The sequence below is a fragment of the Antedon mediterranea genome, chromosome 11, assembly GCF_964355755.1.
Source record: "Antedon mediterranea chromosome 11, ecAntMedi1.1, whole genome shotgun sequence".
NCBI lineage: Eukaryota > Metazoa > Echinodermata > Crinoidea > Comatulida > Antedonidae > Antedon > Antedon mediterranea.
In genome coordinates, this window is record NC_092680.1 from 7,331,192 (window position 1) to 7,358,336 (window position 27,145).

Genomic DNA, 27,145 nt, shown 5'->3' on the forward strand with positions numbered 1-27,145 from the left:
TTATATGACAAAAAAATGTGATGTGTCCATATATGGACATGATGATGTCATATCACTACCACATTTTGGGCACATCACATTTGTTTGTCAAACTAGTTTAATAGTGTAGACAGAGCTTAAGACAAGTAGTAGATTTAACATAAATGTACAGGTATTATTTCTACAGTATTTATTTCGTGTTTAACCTGGGAAAACATCTCAGTTAATAATCAAACTGTATTTATGCCTTGGAGATCCCTCTAGTCATGAAATTCACCACTGGCTTAAATTCCCCCTGGATAATTGGATAGCATTCTGTGTAAATATGCTTTTGCATTTAAACTTAATGAAATACTAGCACTCAGTAGTAGCATGGTGAAATCTGAAATACTTTAATGTGTACATTTCACTGTATTATAGTCTACTGTAAAATTAACATAATTTCCATAAATAAATATAGCATATATTTTTGTTATCCAATTTCTGTTGAGTAACCGACATTTTACGAGAGCCTGTGTAACTACCGTATATAAAAATATACAGTAAACATTTACATTGAGCTTAAAACTGTAAATTTAATTCTTGAAAAATTTAAAAGTTTCATTGAAAGTATATTGTAGATACCAGTAAAAGATTGCCTTGTGGCATTCACAATAATTTAAAATTATTAATAAAATGTTATTTAAATGTTTAATCTTGTTTTGGCTACAAATTCATCTACAATACAGTAAGATTTTGTCTGAATGATGTAGTTATTTGGAAAATTAACATATTAATAAACTAAAGCTCTGTCTCCACTATCAAAGTTCATGTGGACATGGACATGTAATATCACTACCATATTTGGGCATATCACTACCATATTTGGGCATATCACTACCATATTTGGGCATATCACTACCATATTTAGGCATATCACTACCATATTTGGGCATATCACTACCATATTTGGGCATATTACTACCATATTTAGGCACATCACAATTTTTGTTGTTAAATTAATTTGATAGTGTAGACGGAGCTCAACATTAGAGACTTTTTACCCTATCCTTATTCTTGGGATTTATTTTTGTAAATTCCCCTCAAAATAGTTTAGCCTGATGATATTGTCCTTTGAAGAATTTTATATTGATAATACTTTAGAGTATGCTCATTGATACATACAATAAGACTTTAAGGTTTGGGCTTTACGGTAATATTTACAGTGCAGTATGTTAACTATGAACCAATACCGCTGCCAGTAATTACTAAGACACATCATAGTCGATCTATAGTAATAGAATAAGACAAGTTCTATTATCCCAATGTTGTAATTACAATAATTTATGATCCTCTATATAAACCAACCTACACCAAGAAGATAAAAAAAATACATATAAATAAATTAAAATTATATGAATTAATAATAAAGGTTATAATAATGTCTTTGTTTATTTTACTTCAGTTTAAATATTATAATCATTTCCTGAAAAATATAAAATTGAAGTAAAATAAAATAAAAATATTTATTGAACAGCTTTGGAAATAAACATTTAATAATCATAAAATTACATAACAGTTGATAAAATTGTTTAGTGAGTATAAAACTCTGTCTACACTATCAAATTAGTTTGACAAAAAAAAGTGTGACGTGCCTAAATACGGTAGGAGTGATATTCCAAAATATGGTAGTGATATCCAATTATCATGTCCATATTTGGGCACATCACATTTTTTTGGTGATATAAAGTTTGATAGTGTAGACAGAGCTTGATACAATCTTATGGACAACCTTGTGTTATATTATCAATCATTGGAGGTAATTTATAAATTACAAGAGTATACGGAAATAAAGAAATGAATAGATGCAATTGATTCATTTTCTTGTCATGATAAATATGTCCCTAGCCTTCCTTGATGCATTGCACAATTAAATACACTGACTATAGTACTTTTTAAATAACTATAGAAAATCTAAAGAATCGTTTTTATTACAGATTTTAAAAAGCGTGTTACCATCTTTAATCTTGTATTTCAATTCTTTAAAGCATCATGAGCGTCTTCTAGAATTTACATAGCTTGACCTTGAATTTAAATTGCGAAAAGGTAATTTATTTTGTATAGTATTAGTAGGTATTCCTTCATGGGTATGCAGCCTATGTGCGTAATATGCAGAGAACATTAAGAAAAAGCATATAGATTATGGTAAATTAACAACTGTAGTGAAAATACGGAATGAGATAGAAACAAAGGGTTGTGTAAACTATAGCCTCATCAAGACTGTATGTATCAATATAAAATTGTCCGGTGGTTCTGGTAACCCTCCCCCCCCCCTTTTACAGCGAACCCCCTAAATCTACGGTGAACCCCCTTTATCTACACCAAACCCCCACCCACGACATGCCCTACTACCCCTAAATATAAATAAATTTACTATATTTTATTACGAGGTACATTTATGGTATACCCTTTTTATATTATTTTACTAGTTAAACACAGACATTTAATGTGTTGCCAGATAAATCAGCTTTTGTGTTGTTATCTATCATTTCTTGACAAAGGCTATTTTAAGGTAGAAATAATGATGTAAAGGAAATAGCCAATTAGTTGTTTTTTTCTTAAATTCCAAAGGGTGATGTATTAAATCGCTTAAAGGTACAATACAGTACAGTACAGTTAATGAAATATATCTTTCAGTCGAGCCCCTTTCTCACAGATGTGCCTGCAATATACCGGTGGGTCATTTTGAAGTATCATAATAATTATTAACTTTCACCAAAAATTAGTTGGAAAAAAAATAATTTAACCGAAATACGGACATTTTTTTGTTCAAAACATAACTCATAATGCAACGCGCTTGTTTGGCTAGTCTGTATGCATAATCATAAAACTTCCTCGCGATCTGTGTGAAAACACCTTCTTAACCGTGACGAGTTGTAAACAATCCTAATTAGCATCATGCATAATGCATACGCGTGGTTTGAAATCTTTGTTTACTTTCGTTCGTGATGATTTTCCAGAAGAAATGTAATCAAATTAATTTACCTGTTAATTACGTAAATTTGTTGTTTTTTACTTGAATTTTCGACTTAAAGTGAATAACTTTAATATTACTTTGATATGACCAATTTAAATTTAGAATATTTTTTTTTTCATTTTTTGTGTTTCAAGGGACAATACATCTTTAAGCAGTTCTCTTATCTCATTATCCCTCCAGTTCGACATTATTATTGTTAATTGAATTGAATCGGCGCCAAAGTGATACACTTGACCGGGCCAGGTGTCAAAGCCTCGACGGGGAATTAAATATAACCCCGGAATATAACGGCATTGCGGGGAATATCCCTAGAATATTACTAGGTCTAAAGCAGGTCATGTCGATGCCGGCATGATGCCAAGACGACCCGTTCTAACAGAAAACCAGTATACCGACATTCACTGATACAGGGTCAAGTTATATCCAGCAATTAAATAGTGTCCGACAAAATGATTGAGGGCGCCCTTTATTGTTATTGTATATTCCTGTTTAACTTTTGTTTTGTTTTTGGTTTATAGGACAGAACTGGTAGTGGTAGTAGTAATGATTCGTCTAATGTTGTCATGGTAACGTCTGCAGCAAAAGACTCTCAGCTTAAGTATGAAAATGACCGGTTAAAAATAGCGTTGGCACAAAGGTAAGAGAGAGAGAGAGTACTTAAATATTTCAACAGAGGGGAATTATGTTTTATTCTAAACTAACTAAATTACTAATTCAGGGGAAACCACTGTTAAAAATGTTTTGCCCCCCCCCAAAAACATGAAAAATAAAGATAAATAAAATCAGACTTTGAATATTATTTTGTAGGTTTAATAAAGTTAATCACTTCTGTAGAAAAAAAAATGGAAATTATTAATGTTTTCATGACAAAAGGTATGGTTAAATTCAACCAAAAACCTATTGGCTGGCAGCCAATAAAATAGCATATTCAACAAAACAAGTTTAAGAATGATTTTTTCAGGGGGACAATAAATCTTTAAAAGACACTTTGTTGGATCCTGAAGGTGGTATTCCTTTGATAGTGGTTCTACTGTGTTTCCAACTATAGTAATGATAACAATAATAATAACAGTAATATTATATTACCATAATAAACAATAGAAAAGATAACAATAATAGATACTTGCATCTTATTTTTACCTGTATTTCATTGTTTGCAGTTTCACACTTAAAAAGTAAACCTTGCGGATTTTATAACAATAGTTTTATGAATGAAGTTTGGTTTAACTGTTGAGCAGATAATACAAATAACAATAATAAAAATATACTGAACTGGCTTTATGCTCAATATAGCATTCCAAATATGGTTATGCATGAATGAATGAGATATGAAATGTAGCCAGATATTATACTAATCTAACAGCAGTTATTCATGATAGAGTACTAGTTTAAAATATCAAGTAAAATTTGAGGAAAGTTTAAAATATTGTTGTTTAATCCATATTTAAGTGAAGAATGTCTATTTAACAATTTTAAATTCTTTCCTTAATCTTTTCTTAATACTGTAGTGATTAATTAGTGAAATTATTATTACAATTATGAATTAATTCATATTTTTGTAACAATATTTTACTTTAATAAAACCAAATGATGGTACTTTACTTGAAATTGTAGCAATAATCAAATGTAGTACTCGCAGTTCTATGTCAAATATAGCCACTAGAAAATACTTAACATTGCCTCTCTAAAAATATTCATTGAAAGTTACATTTATAGTGCATTTTCAGCTTACTATTACATTTTTAACAGATAATATCTTGATCGCATATCAACATTTTTTTCTGTTTATCTTCAGTTCTGCAAATGCCAAAAAGTGGGAGTTAGAACTACAAACGCTAAAGAATAATAACGCAAGGTTGACAACCGCGCTACAGGAAAGTACGGCAAACGTTGAGGAATGGAAGAAACAGCTGTCAGCTTACAAAGAAGATAATGCTAGATTAAAGAAAAGGGTAAAAATATCAATCTTACATTATTAGGATTTTTTAAACATGAATAATTGCAGGACTTCTGCTTTTTGACTTTGTTCTCGTTCTTTCTCTCGTGTCTTGCGTAATGTGTTCGTCCAGTAGCAGATTTTGTGTTGGTTGGTATTTTATTGCTATAAAGTCAACATTTTAGAATTTCTTAAGCTCTGTCTACACTATCAAACTAGTTTTACAAAAAATTGTGCCCAAATATGGTAGTGATCTACCTAAATATGACATCATCATTTCGATATTTGGCACATCACATTTTTTTGTTACATAAAGTTTGATAGTGTAGACAGTGCTTTATAAGCCTTTACTTTGTGTAGATTTTTCCCTTGACTACTTGTTGAAAATAGGTTAGGTTTTAGGGATTAGGTTGGGTTATTATTTCTCTGTTTTCTGTCATCATTGTAGGCGCTTCTCTCTGTGACTGCCAAGTCATGCATCACAAATTGATAACTATTGAGTACATTAAATAATGTGCAGAATTTTATAACATAACAATTCAAACCCACATTTTGTAAACAAAAAAATGATTTCAAATGATTTAAATGGGTTTAAATTTGGAGATTGGTGAACAAAAGATTCCAAAAATAATGTTAGCTGTCCCTGATCAGAAATTGACCATTGTACCCATGTGTTTTCATTCAGTTTTCATGGAAGGGTTTGAAGAAGAAATTTATTAGAAAATAATTAGTTTTATTCAGAGATATGGCCTATTTTTTTAAAAAACATTAAATAATGATAATTAACAAACAACTTTCTGGATTAATTAGACATTCTGTACTGTGAAAGTGAAATGCCGATGTTTGTTCAAATGAATCTTGTCTGTGTCGTATTGTCTAGTGATTGTTTTATGACGTAAAAGAAATCTTAATGTTCATAATCTCTGTTTAATTCGGAAATCTTTTTTTCACTGCTTACGTAGTGTCTAAATACTTATATAATATACAGTGCATACTGGGATGTGATACATGCATTCAATTAATGATAGTAAACTATATGGAATACTGGTGTATTATATGTTGCATGCATAATGTAGCTAGCTATATAGCTACAGATGGTGGTATTATATTATGCATGTGCTTCTTACAGAATTCTGACCTGGAAACAGGTCAAGGTGAAAGTTCATTACTTCAGGATAAGAATGATCTTCAACAGCAGCTTCAGGCTCTATCTCTTGCACATAAAACCAAAGAAAAGGTAAACGGAGCAGGCTTTAACGATTGTCATACTGTAGATCACAGAGATGAAAATAGTACTTTAAGCTCTGTCTACGCTATCAAACTTTATGTGGAAAAAAATGTAATGTGTCCAAATATATAGTAGAGATATACCAAATAGGGTAGTGATATGACATCATCATGTCCATATATGGGCACATCACATTTTTTTGTCGCATATAGTTTGATTGTGTAGACAGAGTTTAGAGGGAAATGGTGATATTTGAAATGAATGATAAACTATTGTTTACAGTCAACTCTACAAATACATTGAGCTGGTCAATTATGTCTGGTTTTCCAGAGATTTTGATATTCCAAACTTGTTTTTAATAAAACAAGATTTTGGGGTTTTTTTGGGCCAGTATTAAGAGATTTTACTGTATTTTTTATTATTCTAATTATACTAATCAAAGAAATAACTATTTTTATGAAGTTTTTTTAACCTTTTGAATTGAAAAAAACCCATAACAAAACAAAAGTTTTTCGAAACAGAATGTATTTATCAACCCACTCCTTCCTGTGTATATTCCTGTTGTGCAAAGCAAACAGATTGTTTGAATAAAATGCTTTAAACATGGATTATTAAATTTTTTTTGGTTAAAAAAAGTATGTTTTATCATTCAGTTTTAATATATCCTTTACATATTTTCACCATTTCCCTTTGATGGGTATAAATATTTATATTTCATAAGATTTAAAAAAGAAGTATGTATTTACTTTACATCATTTTTACATTACTAAATTAGTAAATGCTTGTAATTATTGCATACAAGTGCGAATGTTACACACTCCATGAATTTCACATCATTGTGATAGCATTCAATCCTATCACAATGATGTATACGGTAATTTACTGCTAGCAGTATACTACTTTTGTACTCACAATTAATAAAGAAACCTTTTGATAACTACATACAATTAATACCATAAGTATTATTACCAATCATGTCCATTCCTTGACCTCAATATCTGGTGGCAGTCTACTTCAGGATTCCAACACAGATTCTCCTATCCTCTGTTGGTAGCTTCTGTTACGGATCACAATTGTCTGTTGGCAGTCTTATTTCTTTGCTGGTCTTCCCCAGAGTCTTCCGACTGACTAACCCTGCTATTCCCAAGGTCTACTATATTGCCTTGTAAAAGTGCAGGGAGCAGTAGGTTGGTTCGAGACATCGGAGTCGCGACATCCGAGTCGATTTCACAATCGTGCCAAATACTCAAATTCAATACTCACAACTCAAACTCTGCAGTCAATTAAAGTATAAACACTTTTTACTGTACAGTATTATGTTAAGTCACCACACAAATGGAACATATAATGGTGTTTTTAATGATGATTAAAGACCCCTTTTTGGCCATTTTCTTTCATTTAATACATCATATTTTTCATTGGTTGCATGTAATTGTTTGCATGGTATATGAATTCCTTCTGTGAAACGTGGTGGTATTATAAGTACTCGAAAAATATTGATTTATTTTCACATTTAGCATGCTAACCTTGTAATTTCATCTTGCATGTTTTCTGCTTGCTTTTCATCTTAATATCTTTCTCCCATTATTAGGAAACGCATGAACTTCACCTACGCTTAGAGGCCGCTGCCCACAATCAAATGGAACAATCCCAGCTCAGAATCATGCTACAGGTATCATTTTATGCTTCAGTGCTTTAGCCACACCCACAATCATAATAAAGTGTTGAATATGCATGAGCATTTATTTTGTTTGCTACTGAATTGTACACTGCTTTAAATATTGACAATGAGTCACAATTCATTATTTAGAAGCTTATCATTGTATAATTAGTTTATTATTATTATCCACACTATAGTTATTGTAGTAACTACATTTATTTAATGTTGGCCTAGCTCACCATACATGTCTCAACATGGCATTCTAAGTGCGCACCTGATTCATTTTATTATTATTTTCATAAATATCCTGGGGCGCATCTAGACATTTTCGAGTTGGGGTCCCACAAGAAAAGGGCACTGGGTCTGAGTATTTGAGCCACAGGCACCCTCCCCCATGGTGGGGTGGGGGTAGCTGAGTGGTTAGGTAGAACAATTGAATATCATATCAGAAAGACAGTGTTCAATTCCAGTTAAGAACGATGCCCAGCTGTCCACACTACTTTAATGAATCCCTGGTTAAAAAAATACTAGTTAGGATAAAAGGTGGCATGAAAAGGATGGTCACCCTACCACATGATGCAAAGGCTTATATATATTAGTGCAAATAAACTCAGATCAAATACAGGACTCGCATTTTTTACTCAACATAACATGGCCGTTTTTTAATCCTTAAACCTTTTTAGAATGTACTATTTTTAATTAACACTCATTTCAAAATTTGTTTACCTCTTTCCAAACTAACTAAAATAATTAAACACTATTACTGTATTATTTTCACCAGAATTCTGACAGTCAAGTAGGTGATCTAGAGACTCAATTAGCTATGACAACACAACAATTAGAAGATGAAAGAGAAAGGAATCAACAGAAATCTCAAGATTTATCTTCGATACACAACCAGTTGGCGGATGTTATAAAGCAAGCATCAACGTTACATCAAGCTCTTGGAGAACAGTTGTAGCCAATACTTGCCATCAAACTGTCTTCACTAGAGCATTTACTAACAAATCTTAGCTACCATTACAATCCCAAACAATACTGTCACACCTCTGCATTTTATGCAACAGAAATTCCATTTTTGAAATCAATCTATTTTATTATAGAATTTACTGTTGGAATTTTCAGTGGAAACACTTATTGGAAATTACCATACATTGTAATTTAGTAAAACAAAAGACATAACAGTTATAAGCATTTTGTTGTCATTAGAAGTTGTCAGAAGTAACGGCAATCTGAAAGTATAGTCGTCAGAAAGAGCAGCCAGCAGAAAGAAAATTCATCAGAAGGGGTCATCAAAAGGCACAGCAAATAGATAGAACAACCATCAGAAGGAACAGCCAACAGAAGAACATTCATCGGAAGTAACAGTCATCAAAAGGAACAGCCAATAGATGGAACAACCATCAGAAGGAACAGCCAATAGATGGGACAGCCAGCAGAAGAATATTCATCAGAAGGAACAGCCATCAAAAGGAACAGACAATAGATGGAACAGAACTACTAAAACTGTAATGGACAACCAGGAATGAATTAGTAACTCAAAAATACGGTTGCTAATGGCAATATCGGCTGCCACTACTACAGACAACAAGTAATCAACAGAAAAATATGTATATAAATATTGTGAAAGTATTATCAAAAACAGACAGCATTGAATCGGGCAACTCTTGTGGTTCTAGTCAGAGACTGATATGCAATCAGCCAGGTTTTATGCCGGAATTTAGTAATACAGGTTTATAGGAACTGATGCCATTTTCCTTAAATAGATTATGGAGCTTTATTTTTTCCTCCATGAATAGATACACACCTCAAACATCGTTGTGCCTTTGAAATGTAAATGTGCATCAGAGTTTTTGCTATTCCTATGTCTACCATTTGTAGCTTCCAAACCCTTATATGGTAATGTTTTGTTTGTCAATTTTAATATATATATATTATGTCATTTGGATTTTCAAATTGAATCAAATTTTCATGGCATACAGAGCTCCAAACTATAGAAAAGTAGGCGTGGATAGAAAGTCTTCCTAGAGTTTTTGATAATGCAGATTGCAACCAGGTCATACCATTTTTTGAATAGGTAAAATACCATTCTCAATTTTATATTAATTTATATTATATAACATGCACAATAATAATTTAGAATAAATAAACTTGTGAATGTCTTGCAAATATGTAAACAATTATAGTTATACATTTTGGGAAAGCAACGAACGTTTTACAATTTTTAAAGTAGTTTTATATCAGCTACTGCTTTTGAAGATTTTTTTCAAGAGCTTTTCCAACTTTCATAAGTCCTTGATTGACACCGATGTGTTCAAGGTGATGTCGTGAATAATGTTTCCGAACTTCCGACACCATAATAAAATTAAAATAAACTTTTGTCTGACACACATATAAACTGCAATTTTATTTGTAAATATTATTTTATTCATACCCCTACCCTATAATTAAATATTAAACTAGCTGAATATTAATTCATTTAATTCATTTTTGTATTTAGTTTTACACTACTATATAGCCAATATATAATACATTCCAGTTTCATTAGTTTTGTTATAGTACTCATTTTCTATGTGCATGTTATTTACTTTAAGCAGTAGTTTAAAAAAACAAAACAATTCCTGTGAATTGTCTTTGACACTGACATCTGTAGTATATTACCCCTTCCATATCGCCTAGAAAAATTCTGGAGTTTAAATGCAACACCGTGCACACCATGCCAAGAGCTGATGTTGACACATGGACTTTTCTTGGCTCAGTGAGTTTTACCACAGTCATGGTTAGACTTGGACTGTGAAAAGCAAAAAACATTCCTGTGTATTTGACTCGGTAATTTTCACTGCATAATAGTGTAAATAGTGTGATTTTTTTTTCTAGGAGAAACTGTTTTACTGAAGGAAACTAGTGGCTTAACGCATGGGGCAATTAATGGCCCTGGTTTAGCACTCGCAATAGGCCTTCCAACACTGAGTAGTTTCAATGGGGTGGTCATGTTCTGTGGCCCTGGTTTAGCACTCGCAATAGGCCTTCCAACACTGAGTTGTTTCAATGGGGTGGTCATGCTCTGTGGCCCTGGTTTAGCACTCGCAATAGGCCTTCCAACACTGAGTAGTTTCAATGGGGTGGTCATGTTCTGTGGCCCCTGGTTTAGCACTCGCAATAGGCCTTCCAAACACTGAGTAGTTTCAATGGGGTGGTCATGTTCTGTGGCCCCTGGGTTTAGCCAGCGAGTGCTCATAGCTGTACGCCACTGAGTGTGACTTACCTTAGGGCAAGTCTTTATGTTAGGGAAAGATACTGGATTGTTTGCACAGGAGTTATTATGGAAAAACATTATATTTGGCAGTCCATTGGGATAACGGCTTCTTGTTAATACTTTTATAGATGTAGTCACGGCTTATATAGATTATTTATATATATTTTTAGTAAACATACATTGTGCTTTCAGTAAATAATACACTTTGTAAATTATGTAAAACATTTTTTTTTCCCAACTATTTTTCGTTTTGTTTAAAGCCAGACAGTTGCTGCATAAATTAATTGATTCAAAAACAATATTTTAGCACTTTCAAATTCATTCCTTATTTTTACCAAAGTTTGGACATTTCTTTTTAACCAAGACCATTGCATAGGTTCTTTTACCATTGAACCAATTGTTTATATGCTATAATAGAAGTCTGTCTGAAGAAATTTGTATTGACTTATGCAGAAAAGCACATATGATTTTGTGGTGATGGGCGCAGGGGTGTAAAGGGAATAAAACCAATATAATAATTTAATATTCTGCCAATTGTTAAATAATTTCAGTGAAGCAGTAGATAAAGTTAAAGAATGGGTTTTTTTAATTGAAAGATTTGAAGGATGATATTGAGAAATAATGCAGTTTGAAAATTGGAAACATGACAACTGTGTATCATTTTTCATTTATTTTGATATATTATTTTTTGAATTCAAACTAAATATTCGAATTGTTATTCGAAAAAATGAACTTAAGGGCCTGTTTCTTACTCAAACGTGTTGTTTTATTCGAAAACGGTGTTGGTAGGTAATTTTAAAAATGAAACGGTTTCTCTTTTAGTGATCGAGGTTGGTTGTGTAATGATAAGTTTTTATTATCCATTTAGAGTAGTCAAAAATATCCATGCCATTCAGCGACCTTCTGAGTTGAGGTCAAATTAAGAGCGATTGCATTGCAATCAAAATTGCTCCGTAGTTTTAACCGGTTTTGACGGTTGAGACTGGAATCAATTTGGATTTTTCAAAACCATATTTAAGATTGATTCTTTTTTCTAGTCTGATTCTTAATGTAAGAAAATACCAACTTTAAAAAATATGGAATTAAATTTATACATTTATTTCATTAAATGCCATAGGACCAACCTAAAAGAAAACTTAGTTGGCCCATTAACATGGTTTATGAAACAATAATAAGTACATGAATACGTGCATTTTGTAGGGTTGTAGATAATAAATAAATCATTTTGTTTGACAAATCCAAATGAAATTACTCACATTCGAAAGCTAAAGAATGTGAGTAATTTCATTTGGATTTGTCAAACAAAATGATTTATTTAATAATAAGTACAAGTGAGGTATGAAGCATTTATTTCATTCATTTATTTATTTCGACAATAATTTATGAGGGTGGTCCTCAATATATGATAAAATATTAATTTTAATTAGAATCAGACCCGAAATGATTAAATATGTTGTGCTATACATTAACATGGGCCTACAGATATTTATTTTATCTGTAAAACATTGTTAAAATCAGTGGTATATTTCATTAACTATATCAAAAAGAATCTGACCCGAAATGATTAAATATGTTGTGCTATACATTAACATGGGCCTACAGATATTTATTTTATCTGTAAAACATTGTTACAATCAGTGGTTATATTTCATTAAGTATATTAATTTCAATTTATACATTTTTTAAACAAATATTACCAGCAAATGCAGTAGTGGCAACCAATATTTTGAAAATTTGAATGTTTTTTTACAATATTATATAAAAGGCAAAAATAGACTCAGGGCATTGTTTTTATGTTTGAGAAGTATGGTAATTAGCAGTTGATTGATATTTATCCACCTGACCTTTGACATCTTCATTATGAAATTATGATGCAAGGCATGAACAAATGAGCTGTGCTCTGTTTGTTTCTTTAATTAGAAATTGGAGTAAATTAAATATGTGAATAAATTGAGCTTTGAACAAAATGCTTTGATTCCATATACTTTTTTGTGAGTGGCAGTTCAGATACTTATACATTGAATTATTAGCACTTATGAAGTTTGAGCTGAAAACTACTGAGTGTCGCATAACAAGAGATTGGATTGATTCGTGAGGGAAGTTAGTATAGAGCTGTAGCTTGGTGGTTTAGATACTCACCTACCATATTCCAGGGTTCAAATCCTGTCAGATGCCATGATTGCTTTCTCATAGCAGACTTTGTGAGGACAATGGAAATCAAATTTGCCTACAAAGCTGGGGCTGCATTACTGATCAGTCACACAAAACACCATCATTCATCATCCTAAAGTATGTACAGTAGACAACATCAAACCCCCTACTTTTTATTTACCATAATTACTTTGATGCGACCTTTACTTATCAAAGATGCTAATTCTTCATTTTCGCCAAGCAAAACTCCAGTGTACACATACCATACTGTACATTGTAAATAAATGTAAATGGGGGAATAACCTGTGACTTACAGTCTACTGGGCTGAATTGCACACAGGTGTGGATGACACAACTTTCTACTCCTCTAAGAGTGTAAAGTGTTGCCACCAAACTGCGCCTGTTCGTCTGTCCACGACATGGGCTGAATGGTCGATTTCTTCCGAAAGATGTACTGGGGTGCACACGAGTCAGATGTGTACACTGGACCTTCTGTTTTAAGTCCTTATCCGAGAAGACTTGTTTTACCATCAGAACAGTGATCGAGGAGTGCCTTGAACCTGTTCCAATTGTATAGCTATGGTTTGCGGCACCCCTGCTCGGCTAAGAAAGTGTATTAGGCTCCTAATATTTTCATTATAGTCAAATAACTAATACGAACAACAATTAAAAAAATCCACAGATGCAAACCAATTTGCTGAATTTATTTCTTCATACTACACACAATTACAATGGAAGTCTTTACAAAACGTAGATGTTGGTCATATTTAACTAGCGAGTTAAAGAATACAGTCATGTTGTATGGAGTAGCCACAATACATATCAAAGTGAAAATCTGCTTTCACATTTACCCTCCCAAACAAACTCCTTTCACTACCAGGTGTATTAATTTGATTTCAAATGCCTACTAAAGCCTGTTTTTCCACTAATATTCAATTTCCCTCTTTTTGTGATGCAAAAAGAAGTACATCAGTTAAAAGATTTTGAAATATCTGTTTCAACCTGTGGAAAACAGGCTTAAGAAATAACACGAATCCAGGATAATGTTGTCTAAGGTATATATTTGGGACTCCCTTTTTCCATTTTCTTCTTAGACATAGCACCTATGCCAATTAACAAATTAAAACAACATTTTACTATAGTACTACTACTATCTACTTCTAAAGTATTTTTTCCACATAATTTTAAAATAACGGCTTTGGTTCTTTTTTACACCAAATAATCAGTTATTCAGACACAAATTCAAGACTATGCACAGGCTCCTTGTATTTAATAACCAAATTACACTTTTTGTATGATTCATAATTGGACAAGGACATTATTTTTGCAATTATTTAAAAACTGAATTCTGAAATATATTATTTAAATAGCTATGGAAGTCCGATAATTAGTTAAAAATACTCTAGTGTGCATTATACAATTTACTGCTTATTCTGAAGTGGAAAACGATTTTAGGTTTAGGCACTAAATTTAACTCGCATTTTTGTCAGGTTGAAGATATGAAATTGTATAAGAGTTATATGCCAGCAATTTGCATTTAGAATTATACATGCAAGGCTATAAATACTTATATAAAACAGGCATATGAATAAAATTTGTGTATAGTATTATTGTCAAGAACATTGACGTATATAATTTAATAGCATTATTTCTATAACACAATACAATTTTGATCAATGATTTGGGATAACAAGCCAACTTAACTTAAATATTCTTCATATTTTTAAATAAACACACAAACAAAGGTGGACGCTGGAATGATACGATAATGAATGTTAACAATAGTTTTCATAAACCAAACTTTAAAACCATAATATTTAAAGGATTTCGAACAAAACAAACTAAGATTACTATAAATCAGTGTAGACTTTTATTTTGTTCAATCATACCAATATTTCTGTGGCAGATTGTCAAAATTTGACCCAAGAGATTTTGGAGTTGCAAGATTTCAGCATTCAGGGAAACTAATACGTTTAGGTTGACAATCACTTTGCTGTGGTGAACTTTCTCTCCTAAATAAACAGATCAAAATTTCAACCCACAATCTCTCTATTATTCGCTTTTTATATTAAAATTCTAGTCAACAATTAACATACAAAAAATAATTTTTTCCATTCACAATACTAAGCAGAGATATTTAGCAGCAATTTAGCAATTTGTGTAAAACTTTCTTGCTGGCATAACAAGACAACCATTCTGATTTGGATGTACACATGCCACATATATATACTCTATAGAGTTTATTTTAGTCATATTTAACATATCAACATTTATTGTAGGCAAATTGAGGTTAAACTCTACCTGATATCTGATCGAGTGATGTGTCATACTGCACATATCTAGTTACCAGAACAATAGTTACGATACAAACTGGATGTAGAATGAATTATTGTTTAATACCTGGGTCACCATGCTAACAAACAATGCACATAAATGTAACTTTCCAGCAGAAATGAAGTATATAGAATTGCTTCTTTTTTTAGAATAGCCAAAATAAATTGTGATGTGAAATGTACACAAGTTCTATAACAAGACACAACTTGATTGTCATACAATAAGTCCAATCACAGATAACAACAGTATGTAGCCTACTGTTATTGTTAGTTATATCTCTAAACCATAACCTAAAGATTTCTTCCACTAGGTGAATTTGTTCGCATGAATCAAAAGCATCATCTTATACACTTATATTTCATATATTCCATTTCCCTTTCTGTAATTTATTTAAGTATTTCGCTTCAACTAAATAGCACCTATTCAATATTTTAGTGAACAGGCTACTATAGCACACTAGCACATTTTCTCTGCGAAAACATTGAATCCATGCAAACTAATTTACCTAGTGGAAACAGGCTTTAACTATCTTGTCTCATATCATTACATCTGATTACTTAACAGTAATTTTTTTTTTTTTATAATATTGGTAAAGGCCAACTCAGACAGCGTCGTACGACGAGACCCGAAGAAACACCTTGACTCATCAGTGCTGTCCGAGTTAAATCAAGAGTCGTCTTGAGATACCGTTTGGCGTAGTTTTTAGGTCGTCTGGATAACTTTAAACACGTTTAATTTTCTCCCGACGAGATGAGTCGTCTGGCATCTTCGTACGGCGCTGTCTGAGTTATAATGATTTAGGTTTAATGACCTCTTTCTTATTGTCTGTTAACCTGACCTGAGTATCCCTCAACCTTCTTCGCTCGTCGATTGAGATGCTATGAAGTACTGAATTCTGTTTGAAGTCTCTCTGCCATTACGAATGAGTCTTTCTCAACAGGTGTGTGACTGGCATAGAATAATAGGTATGCCTTGCATTTTAGAATTGTTGATTCTTCTACACATGTCACAGTACTATCATTAAAGCAATACCATTGGCCTAAAGTAGGACAAAAAAGAGAAGTGTATGAACAGGTTAATTTCCACTTAAGACCAGTTGTGTTGGTTTTTAGTAGTAAAATTGGAAACACAGAAATAAGAGCTATCCTGAAAAATCTTCTATAATTTATTTATTTATTTATTTATTCAATATATCGTAATCGCAGCACAAGGCTGAATTAAAACAATATTAACATGATAATGTACATATCAAAAGGACAAAAATTCGACAAATTTACAAATATAAAAATATAAAGGTACATAATTCAAGAATCGATAAAAAATATACAAAATTGAAAATTGACAAAAAGTGGCACACAAGCACGCGAGGAGAAATTGCACAGGACGACCAATAGAACAAGAATCATTTGTCATTGAGGAGTTTGGCGAGAAAGGGTATAGCACTTTTGGCATATCTTTCAGTTTGAGCACGGGGGATGATAAATGTATTTATTTGTAATTTCAGTAGTTATTATCATTTTGTATGTATTTAAAAAAATTCAAATCAATGAACTATAAACCTTACGTAAGGTGAATTCAGATTTTGAACAATACAAATGTATTATATATAAATATGCATTAATAATAATAATAATAATATCAAATATTTATAAAAGCATTCATTACCAGAGTCTCACAGCACAACATCAAAAGAATAGCTATTTAAATAGGCAAGTTTTCTGGATTTTGATTTTTTTCAGATTTGAATTGAAAAGGGGATGGAGTGTGATAGATGGAATGAGGAAGTTGGTTCCAGAGCTCTGGTGCCTGAGCAAAAAAGCCCTTAGGCACGGATTTAAGGTTGGTTCTAGGTGGTGTTAACATATGCAAGTTAGCCAAGTGGCAGCTAAAAAATAGTATATTTTCAAATATCAATCATGATGTGGGTGATAGAATAAAAGTAAATACCCAAACCATTAACAAAACCAAAGCCTAAATAAATACAAAGTACACATACCTTCGTGAAGAGCATAGGCTATATAATGGCCTGTCCCAGCACTAGAACACAAATGAAAAATACAATTATAATTAATATAGTATTTTTATAGTTTTCATTTTCACACACAACAGAAATCAATCAAAGTGTTAATATTTACCCAGATCCTTGGTGGACAACCACAGCTACCAGATCATATAATCCGGGTTTAAAATTTTCACTGTCATCCTCCTTTAAAAAAAATAATAAGTTATTTTCAGTATAGTGTAGCGGTTAAGACAGCGGAACCATAGTACCTTGCCATATTAACATCGGCAAGGGTTTAAGTCTCACTCGCTCCATGATTCTGGTGGTATAAGGAGTCTTCTTGGATGAGCACTATAAACCGTAGGTCCAGTGTACACATCTGGCTCATGTGCATTAGTACATTTTTCGAGACTAGTAGGGAGTTACCCTGGTGTAATAGTATACACACAGCCACTGTTACACTTATCATAACTCATCAAGAGGGCCCCTTGATTGTCAGCATACGCTGTTTAGGGCTGCCCTCTATAAATAAGGTGAATTTATAAAACAGTCAGGGCTAAATAAAGTATAATCAAGACCATCTAGGTATGTTTTCAGATAACTATCTAGACATCAAGTTTTTAGAATTATGCACAAAGATCAAATCCAGAACCCTATTTAATACTTACCTTATTATGCAATACAAATGAGTTTATATCAAGGTTCTTCAATGGAAAACGAACATATGTATCAATTTTACTCCTCAGATAACTGTTCCAATGAAATCGTTTTAGATGTAGACATAGAACCTGCAAAAAACATGTAAGCAATTATTATTATTCAAACCATGAACGAAATATTCCCTGACTTCCAAATACAGTTGAACACCTCCTTTGGGACACCTCTATGACGGGGACACTTTTAAGTAAAATGAATTCAGAGCAATAATGTATGGTTTAATGCTTCCAATCAACCCCTATTAGGGGGACACTTTGTTGCATACTGAGGGTGCCCCCTTAATGAGGGCTGTACTATATGTCATAGTCATTGTTATTACTTACTACAGAGTAAGCGTGTAAGTAAGTAAAGTGTCCAAAAATGGTTGTGATATGGCCAAATATGGGAGTGATATGGGCACACATTTTTGTCACATAAAGTTTGATAATGTTGACAGAGCTTTAGTTTCCTAGCCAGTTCAGTGGTCTAGAGGCTTGAGCCCCCTGTGTTTGTGTGGAAGTCCACCATGAGAGAAACATTTTCAAATGTGCACAGAGAATATTGTACAAGCACTATGTGACGTCACAACTGTACTGGACACCCTTGGACTGGTCTAATAGTAAGAAAGTATTTATGGCGTTTTGGGATATCTATTTGCTATATAAGGATCACTTGTTAAAACAACATGTTCTGTCTTTATTATTGTACATACATTAGGTAGACACCGTAACCAGAATTTCTTAGTTGAAGGCCTTCTCTTTTTACATTCTGTACACATGTAATGTTCAGAATCTGCTAACTCTTCTTTTTCTGTGAAACTTTGTATACAATCTGGCAAAAATAAAAAAACATTTTGTCCAACATTAAACAATACATAAAACTGCGGCCAAGCTATGTTGATTGGTGTAAGCAGAGGTCTCAACAACAACAAAATATATCAGGAGAATCTATGAAAGCATGACCAAAGAAGAGGGTGCTACAACATTTTTTGAAAATATACAAAACAAATTAAATAAACAAATCTTAAGTTTTGCAAATAAGGAAAAGCTATTTTTCGTCCTAGTTAAAAAACTATGTCCAAGTATTAAATACATTTAAACATTATATGGTAATCAGGAGACTTGGGAGGTGTGTAAAGCTCTGTCTAAATTAGTTTGTGTGTTCACCCAAATATGCTAGTGATATGTCCAAATATGGTAGTGATATGACATCATCATGTCAATATATGGTCATGTCACTTTTTTGTCACATAAAGTTTGATAGCGTAGACAGAGCTTAAGAACAATTAGTAATAATACAATTACCTTCCAGATGGCATACTGTAGAGCCTTCTTTAGATTTCGAGCTTCTTGTTCGGAATTTGACAGGAATGTCTATGGACAGATCTACACAAAATAGAAACAATTAATTTGAAATGATGCTTACAATATTAGTACATACAAACTATAATACTAAGGGCAGATACCTTCCCCAGTCTAGTTTTCAAATTTATTTTGAGAGCACTCAGAGAGCACAAACCTCCACCTAGGAATATGAAAATTTATTGACATGTTCCCATACAGCTGCAGTATCCTTTAAAATATTATTCCAATCAGGAAATACCTTTTGAGAAAGAAAGAAACAAAAACACACACATGCGATTGATAACATTTTTTTTGGCGGAGGTAATAACAATAATAAACAACAATGTTGCTTGTACTTTTGTACTTTACCTAAAAATGGATCAATTTTTTTGAATACAGAACTGCACTTTAAACACACAACTTCACTAAGCAGAAGTCCACCAAATATCAACGTCACTATAGTGCTCTTGCCGTTACTAGGTTTCCAGTGCGTACTAGGGCAGGGTGCCCCCTGTAGTTCAGTGTGCAGTCTATCAAGTAAATATCGCATGAACTCATGGGCATCTTGTTGCTGATAACCTCTGAAATAAATATTTTTTGTTAAAATATTTTAAAAATCTCAATTTAGACATATATTGCCAGTTAAGTTATTACATCCATTCATGAATAGAACGTGAATTAAATTTTGATATTAAATACCAGCAGAGGTAGAAAAAGTAGAAATTACCTAAAACGAGGAAATAGTTTTGACATAATTGTAAATAATTCTTCAGGTGAGATTGCCATTTCTCCGCTTCGCCATAAAGAACACAGTGTTTTGCGTATTTCTTCTGCTAATGACCTAAATTAAACAAGAACAAATAACAGACATTATATAACACCTATATAAATTCCTGTCATTTGATTGGACGAATGTGGGTCACATGGCGTGCAATAGTACGCACTATTCAACGATCGTATTGAATCTGAATGAAATGTTACACTAAACTTAATAAATGAAAAACCACTGATTATTACATGGTCAGATAAATGACATTTTAAAAATTTATTTTTTGTCCAACAGCAAACAACTTGGCAATCACGGGATGGATAATTTATTTAGGCTTAGGGAGTGGAGTAGGAAGAGGTCGGAATTGAACCCTAGACCTTGGGAGGACAGAGTTGCTGCTACTACTTACAAATCATCCTGCTTCAGATTACGTGTATTATATACTCTTTTTCCGGCAGACTTGCCACTGCGTAACTCCACTGCTGGTAATTGTTTGAAGTAGCCGCAGAAGTCTTGAATGTTACTGGGAAATAAATATGCAATAGCAAAATATGATAATTAAAATGCAGGTTTTAAACATCATGTTTATTCATGTAGTGACAGGAAGTGCTTCCTTGATCCAGTTTTGTGAGATTCTAGGCAAAAACCAATGACACAAAATGCAAAGGTCATCATAAATCGAAAGCTTCTATTAGAAGGAATTATTAGACAAATATTTAACTCAAATCTCTTCTGCAATGTGTAATCCCACTTTGAACAGCACCACCAAGGGTTCGAAAGACACCATTATAACATTATTATCTGATTATTAATTACTAATTAAGATTTTAGCTGTTATCACATTTAGGCTTACCTCAATGACTGTAATACAGCATTCATGAAACATGTGTTACCAAGGTTTCGAAGTCCAGGAAACTTAGCCTTCACCTAATGAGGATTATCAGTTTATTGATAAAATTAATTTGTTTTATTTTATGTCTTTAGGCAAGGATTGTGGCCAAGTATTACCAATAGTAAATATTAATCATTCATCTATTAGATAGGTGCTAATCTCCCTGATACTGGGATTTTTTAAATTTTGAGTAACCCCCTACGAATGATGATCTGGGTTCTTTAACAGTTATAACCCGTGTCCTTCACAGATTACAACTGTGTACACTGGACCTACAGTTTATAGTCCTTATCCGAGAAGACTTGTTCCACCACCAGAACTAGGAGCGAGTAGGCCTCGAACCCATGCTGATATCGTTGGCTCTTTAGGTATGGCAAACGGCGCTCCTGCCATAACCACTTGGCCATTTGACTCGCTAAAATAGCATGTTAAACAACAATTGCATGTATGTAATTATACAATTACATAGCAGTGACAGACCCACATGGGAGATGAGAAAGGGTTATAGGTATGTATAAAATATAAAACTAATAGGACTTATGACATAATTAAAACCTAGAGGCTTCCCAGACAATGCAACAGCTAAGCCTTACGGAATTAGAAGTAATACGTTTACGTGGAGGCTGATTCTCTTCGCAAGACTCGGCATCTCGTTTTGCTTTCCGATCATGTAAAGCACTAGAAAATAAAAAATTGTGGCCACATTATGACAACTTATGTAGATACCATTTTAATTGAAATCAACAAACTAATAACTCGCAAATTGATGTATAAAATATTACCTATTGACCTCTTGAAGGTATGATCTTATCTGTTGTATTCCTCCTGTTTTAGTGTCATTCACAACAAATTCATCACATTTATAACTGCAATATAAAAAATATTAATTAAAAAATATTGAATAGAATTTAAGAAGTGAAATTATGTAAACACAAGATATACAAAATAAAATGATTTATTTATTTACATGTACAGTACCCCAAAACTCCGGAGACAGTATTTACGATTTTACTTTAAAACTCCGGGTTGCTGGATGGGAGTCTCGCGGTTCTGAATGGTCACAAACCCTGGAGTGTCTCCAGAGATCACTGCAGAGTTTGATGTGAAAGGGTTTAGTTTGGTATTTAGTATCCAGCTTCTTACTGAAAATATTGTCCCCATCTAACAAATCCAAAACGTACAAATGTTTGTTTTTATAGAATTTGTCGGCAGAGTAGAGCAGTTATAGAATACGCACACTACATTGTGCATTCATTACAAAAAGCTGAACGTCCAATGCACCCCCACTTGTGAGAATGGAAGAGTATAATGCACAGCATGTGACACAAAATCATCCAATCAAACGGTAAAGATTTGTGACATGTAACCAAAGACATACCAAAATACAGAATAGTTGTCACAGCTTATGCAGATTGGATGTGTTACATCTTCACAGTGATTTTTGGAATGTCCATTTACATATCTGAAAATAAATCATTTAATTTTATATTCATATTGTAAGAGAGACTGCTTACAACATGCTTGCTCATTTTACAAATGTTTGATATTGCATGTAGGCCTATCCATATACAATGACCAGAACCGCTATCAGAGTTTCAACCTTGTACAGGGGCAGATCCACATTGTTAAAATAGGGGTGGGGGAGGGGTGCCAGAAGACCAGACACTAATTACTTGTGCTACAGGCCTGTTGTAAACACATGTTAATTCATTTTTATATAATTTGTGTGTATTATTTCAATGTGGAGAGCCTCTTGACTGTCCTTTTTTATAACATCTAGATATTCACTGACTGACTTTAAATTTGTCTTTGTTATGATGTATGTATTATTATAATTGATAATAATAATATAATATACAGCTATAATAAACAATATACAAAACATCTGGGCATTGGCAATAATCTTAAAACCTTCATTAAAGATCTAGAAGTGAACTTGTTAGAGGTTGTCTGTAGATGGTTTACAGCAGAGAGCAATTCAGATTACATGGCTGCAGTGTATCTATTGTTTCAAACAAATGAACGTGGCACCAGGATAGGTCCTGCATTACACTACTACTTTGTTTAGTTATTGTACCTTCCACAGCCTACTTGGCAGCAGGTCACACACATCCATGGGCTCTTGTTTGATCTGCAAACTTTGAAAAATATAACACTGTGTTTAGTAATAATTGTGAATAGTTGTTCAAAATAATAATTTCTTTGGTAATTTGGGATTGTGAACCTACAGTAAAGAATATTAAAGTTTGTTTATACATTGAAAAATATAATTCAATCAATATTTCTCATATTTTCTTGATAATGGAAGAAATCAAGATGGGATGATCCCAGGTCAAGATTGTCATTGTGTGATTTTTGACTACCTAGAGCGCTTTATGAAGTGCATTGCACAGGAAAACTGGTTTGTGATACAAGGATTTTTTTAGGTAGGGTTAATGTGGGTGGCTTTCCAACTAAGACCTTTCCTAATTTGATTGTTGAATCCGTCAGTATTATATCTATATCTTATACTAACCAGAACAAGTCCAATTCTGAATATTTTCAGTCTTGATTTTTTTGTTGCAGACAAATTCATATCCCTTTACATAATTCAACACATGGGGACATTCCATCTCCAACAAAACAAATACTCAAATTTAAATGAAATGTATTATTGTGTATGTCCACTGGATTGATCTTCCTACAGTCCTAAAAAATGAGAAAAATAATTTTTCCAATTTTTAGCTAAAAAAAAAATTAGCATTATCTTTTCCTTCCTATTTATTTCACTGCTCACGGTCACACAAACAACAATAATGATCCATCAATCCTAAACGTCTAGCCTAGCTAGCTGATACTTAGCCTACTACTATCCTCAATAAAAACAGTACTTAAGTTATTCATCTGCTAAAATAACCAGCAAATGGGGTGACGCCACGCCCCAACGATAGTGTTTACGTTGCACTATTAAATTAGGCTAGCCGGTGTATTTTACTATAGTAAATTACTGGGTATCTGCCACACGTTCAAAGTGGAAAACGTAGAGCAGTCAGTGCGGAAATCAAAATTCTAAATTGATTCCCTTTATTTAATTCTAGCCTATCTATACCTGCCGCAAAAACGCTCGTCAGATCTAGATTCAAATGTGGTATTCGGATTGTGATTTACTTATAAAGGAATGTCTGTAAAGTAAAATGAGAGTTTATTCGCCTAAAAAGTTAAAAACAATGCTTTTTCGAGTTGGGGGTTCACCACATGCACGACGACGACACAATAAGCTCCAAAAACCCATTCAACCCATCACACCACAATTGGGCCTACATCAACCGAACCAATATATAACGCGCAACGGGATTGGTTAAGAAGATTACTATGTTGTTTACAATTCAATATTGGTGGCGCTAAACAACAAAGTCCCAAAACAACTAAATACAACTTAAAATACCTGCCTACATTTCTAAACTTTTTTCTGAGAATAAACAATCTGTTTTAAAGATGTATTGTCCCTTGAAACACAAAAAATGAAGATCAAAATATTCTAAATTTAAATTGGCAATATCAAAGTCGTAAAATATTAAAGTTATTCACTAAGTCAAAATTTAGAGCCAAAAACAACAAGTTTACGCAATTAACAGGTAAATTAATTTGATTAAAATCGTCGCGAGCGAAAGTAAACACTGATTTCAAAGGTATGCATTTAATATGCCTGATGCTAATTAGGATTGTTTACGACTCGTCGCGTTGCATTATGAGATATGTTTTGATCGAAAACTTTGACTGGAATGTCAAAGTTATTTTTTGAACAAAAAAACGTATTTCAGCTAAATTAATTTTTTTTGACTAATTTTTGGTGAAAGTTAATAACTATTATGATACTTCAAAATGACCCACTTTTTTTCGAAATCTTTGTTTTAAACATTTTTTTTGAATTAGTCAAAGGGACAATACATCTTTAAACATCCTCTAAAAATAAATACACTTATCTAATTTATCTTCCAACGTGCGTGATCTCAAAATAAAACAGATTTATTTTCTGAGAAAAAAACAATTTTTACTAAAATTGCGAGTGCACGTTTGTCTGAAAATATTTTGTATATTTATTATTACATTAATGTTTTATTAATATTCTATATTTTCTTTAATGAATGATTTTTTTTACTGGGACATTGGTACATTCGTTTTGTATTATATTCAATATTCAAACACAAACCTATGAACTTCATGAACAATAATTGCGTTTGAACCTGGATGAATAATATTGGTGGAGCTATTTACGACAATTATTTGACATTAAACCAATTGCACTGCTACTGCCGACGACGATAATTAACAAATATTAATTATTATAATGAAAATCAAAATTATACTAATTATGTTTTGGATATAGGCCTATATTATGGGAATATAGGTACTACATTTTAATACTATACATAGAACGGCGGTTGAGTTACCTACAACGTGATAATAGCTTTTACATACTTTATTTTATTACACTTGATGTTACCATTTTTTACCTATTTTTAATTCAAATTACGTTTTGATATAATTTGATATTGTTTTTTTTCTATAAAAACAAGAGCGCGGTATTTTCAAAGGGTCAAGGATTGACCCGTTCTCATTATATACGGAAGCAGCTTATAGTCACATGACCTATTTTACGCTATTTCATTGGCTGTAAAGCGACCCCCTGCCATAATAGCTGAAAATGACAACATCTCGGCTACATTGCAAGTCGATGGAATAGACAAAATGACATCCAGCCCGCGTAAATTTAGTGAGAAAATTGCCTTACATGCTCAAAGGCAGGCTGAAGGAAATGCTGCCTTTGATAAAATAATGAAAGATGTATCTAATATTAACAGGGTAAGTATTATCAGGTGTAAATAGATGGCTTTAATTGGTGAAACAACCGTGAATTCGGTCGACCTTTTTTTAAGCCTGGCTGTCTGCCCAGCTCGCTCGGGTTGCTTCGTCCATGTTGGATTTAGATGGTATGCGTGCGTTTAACTGGGCCTAGTAAACACATGTTTTTTTGTCGATTTTAGGAACCTCCTGCCCCAATGTATGGTGTACGAAGCCCAATGCATCCACAATTGCAATCAAGTGTTGGTGGATCACTACCCAATGTTGCAATGATGGACGCTGGTGCATTTCAGGTGAGTGTTTTTAATGCCAAATAATTATAATAATAATATATTTATTTAAATAATTTTGGTTTGTTTATGTTTTAAATGAAACTTTTATTTGTTCATTTTACTTTCATATGTTCCATAATTGAATATTATACTTACAGCACAGACCTATTGACGTAGGCCTAGGCCTATTACTGATAGTATTCCAGTATTTTTTTTTGTATGTCAAGAGAGTTTTGTTTTGGCCTAATTTTGTAGACACCCAACCTCATCACCTCTCTTCCACACTTTTTAAGATTTAACATATAAATAAGATTCAAACATTATCACAAATATTAAGGAATTACAATTCACAACACTATTGACTAATTTATTGATTGTAATGTATGTTTGACTGTACAGTAGGTGGACTACTTACATAAACATGTTATTGTGTTATGGTATATATACATTACCAATGTACCTTCTTTTTTATTTGCCTATGTATATAATATGATCAGTTGATATGGTTGTATTTATAGATGGCCCAGTATACCTACTACTACTATTGCTAAAATACATAACAAAGTATTCTATTGACCACTACTTATTTCCCATGTGTTTGCTGTACAGTATATTTAATTACAGCAAAGTGTAGATTGTTGTACTTTATAAATAATTATGGCAGTGTTTGTACTCTGTAGATGATACTATAAATAGGTAATGGAAAGAAATGAATTAAGAAATAAGACCTGTACTGTAGATTAGATTTATAGAATCAGTGCAGTACTGT

At 32.6% G+C, this 27,145-nt stretch overlaps 3 protein-coding genes across 6 annotated transcripts in view; 2 read left to right on the forward strand and 1 right to left on the reverse strand.

The window, feature by feature from the left end:
- Positions 1-13,042, forward strand: part of LOC140062358 (homer protein homolog 3-like) — a 38,419-nt gene extending 25,377 nt beyond the window's left edge. The window contains exons 5-9 of one of the 2 annotated variants that reach the window (XM_072108539.1): positions 3,514-3,632; positions 4,791-4,947; positions 6,061-6,168; positions 7,751-7,831; positions 8,601-13,042. In XM_072108539.1, the coding sequence (XP_071964640.1) occupies positions 3,514-3,632; positions 4,791-4,947; positions 6,061-6,168; positions 7,751-7,831; positions 8,601-8,780 (645 nt within the window). In that variant the 3' untranslated portion in view covers positions 8,781-13,042. The remainder of the gene's footprint in view (positions 1-3,513; positions 3,633-4,790; positions 4,948-6,060; positions 6,169-7,750; positions 7,832-8,600) is intronic. The other variant, XM_072108540.1, reaches the window with a different exon arrangement.
- An 866-nt stretch (positions 13,043-13,908) lies between these two features.
- LOC140062580 (ubiquitin carboxyl-terminal hydrolase 3-like) lies at positions 13,909-24,609 on the reverse strand. Of its 2 annotated transcripts, none has more exons than XM_072108858.1 (16): positions 24,410-24,609; positions 23,778-23,950; positions 23,340-23,400; positions 22,641-22,724; positions 22,045-22,128; positions 21,856-21,940; positions 21,224-21,297; positions 20,780-20,893; positions 20,329-20,442; positions 19,971-20,182; positions 19,563-19,643; positions 18,971-19,089; positions 18,231-18,350; positions 17,696-17,766; positions 17,557-17,597; positions 13,909-16,599 (listed from the first exon to the last, which is right to left on the reverse strand). In XM_072108858.1, the coding sequence occupies exons 2-16, from the start codon at positions 23,872-23,874 to the stop codon at positions 16,439-16,441; spliced, it is 1,518 nt and encodes a 505-aa protein (XP_071964959.1). In that variant the 5' UTR covers positions 23,875-23,950; positions 24,410-24,609; the 3' UTR covers positions 13,909-16,438. The 2 variants fall into 2 exon arrangements, with proteins under 2 accessions (XP_071964959.1, XP_071964958.1); XM_072108857.1 differs by having other exon boundaries at positions 24,351-24,429.
- A 1,380-nt stretch (positions 24,610-25,989) lies between these two features.
- LOC140062510 (CREB-regulated transcription coactivator 1-like) overlaps positions 25,990-27,145 on the forward strand; it is a 33,798-nt gene continuing 32,642 nt past the window's right edge. For both annotated transcript variants that reach the window (XM_072108764.1, XM_072108765.1), the window contains exons 1-2: positions 25,990-26,104; positions 26,287-26,397. In XM_072108764.1, coding sequence (XP_071964865.1) covers positions 25,991-26,104; positions 26,287-26,397 — 225 coding nt within the window. In that variant the 5' untranslated portion in view covers position 25,990. The remainder of the gene's footprint in view (positions 26,105-26,286; positions 26,398-27,145) is intronic.

Bases quoted from the DNA above. Each gene is read 5' to 3' on its own strand.
- LOC140062580 (XM_072108858.1), bottom strand. From the start codon at position 23,874: ATGGAATGTCCCCATGTGTTGAATTATGTAAAGGGATATGAATTTGTC. The intron at 21,298-21,855 runs GTAAGGCTTAGC...AATCCTCATTAG, and splicing joins AACGTATTACTTCTAATTCC to GTGAAGGCTAAGTTTCCTGG. The intron at 16,600-17,556 runs GTATGTGTACTT...GTCCTACTTTAG, and splicing joins AGCCTATGCTCTTCACGAAG to GCCAATGGTATTGCTTTAAT.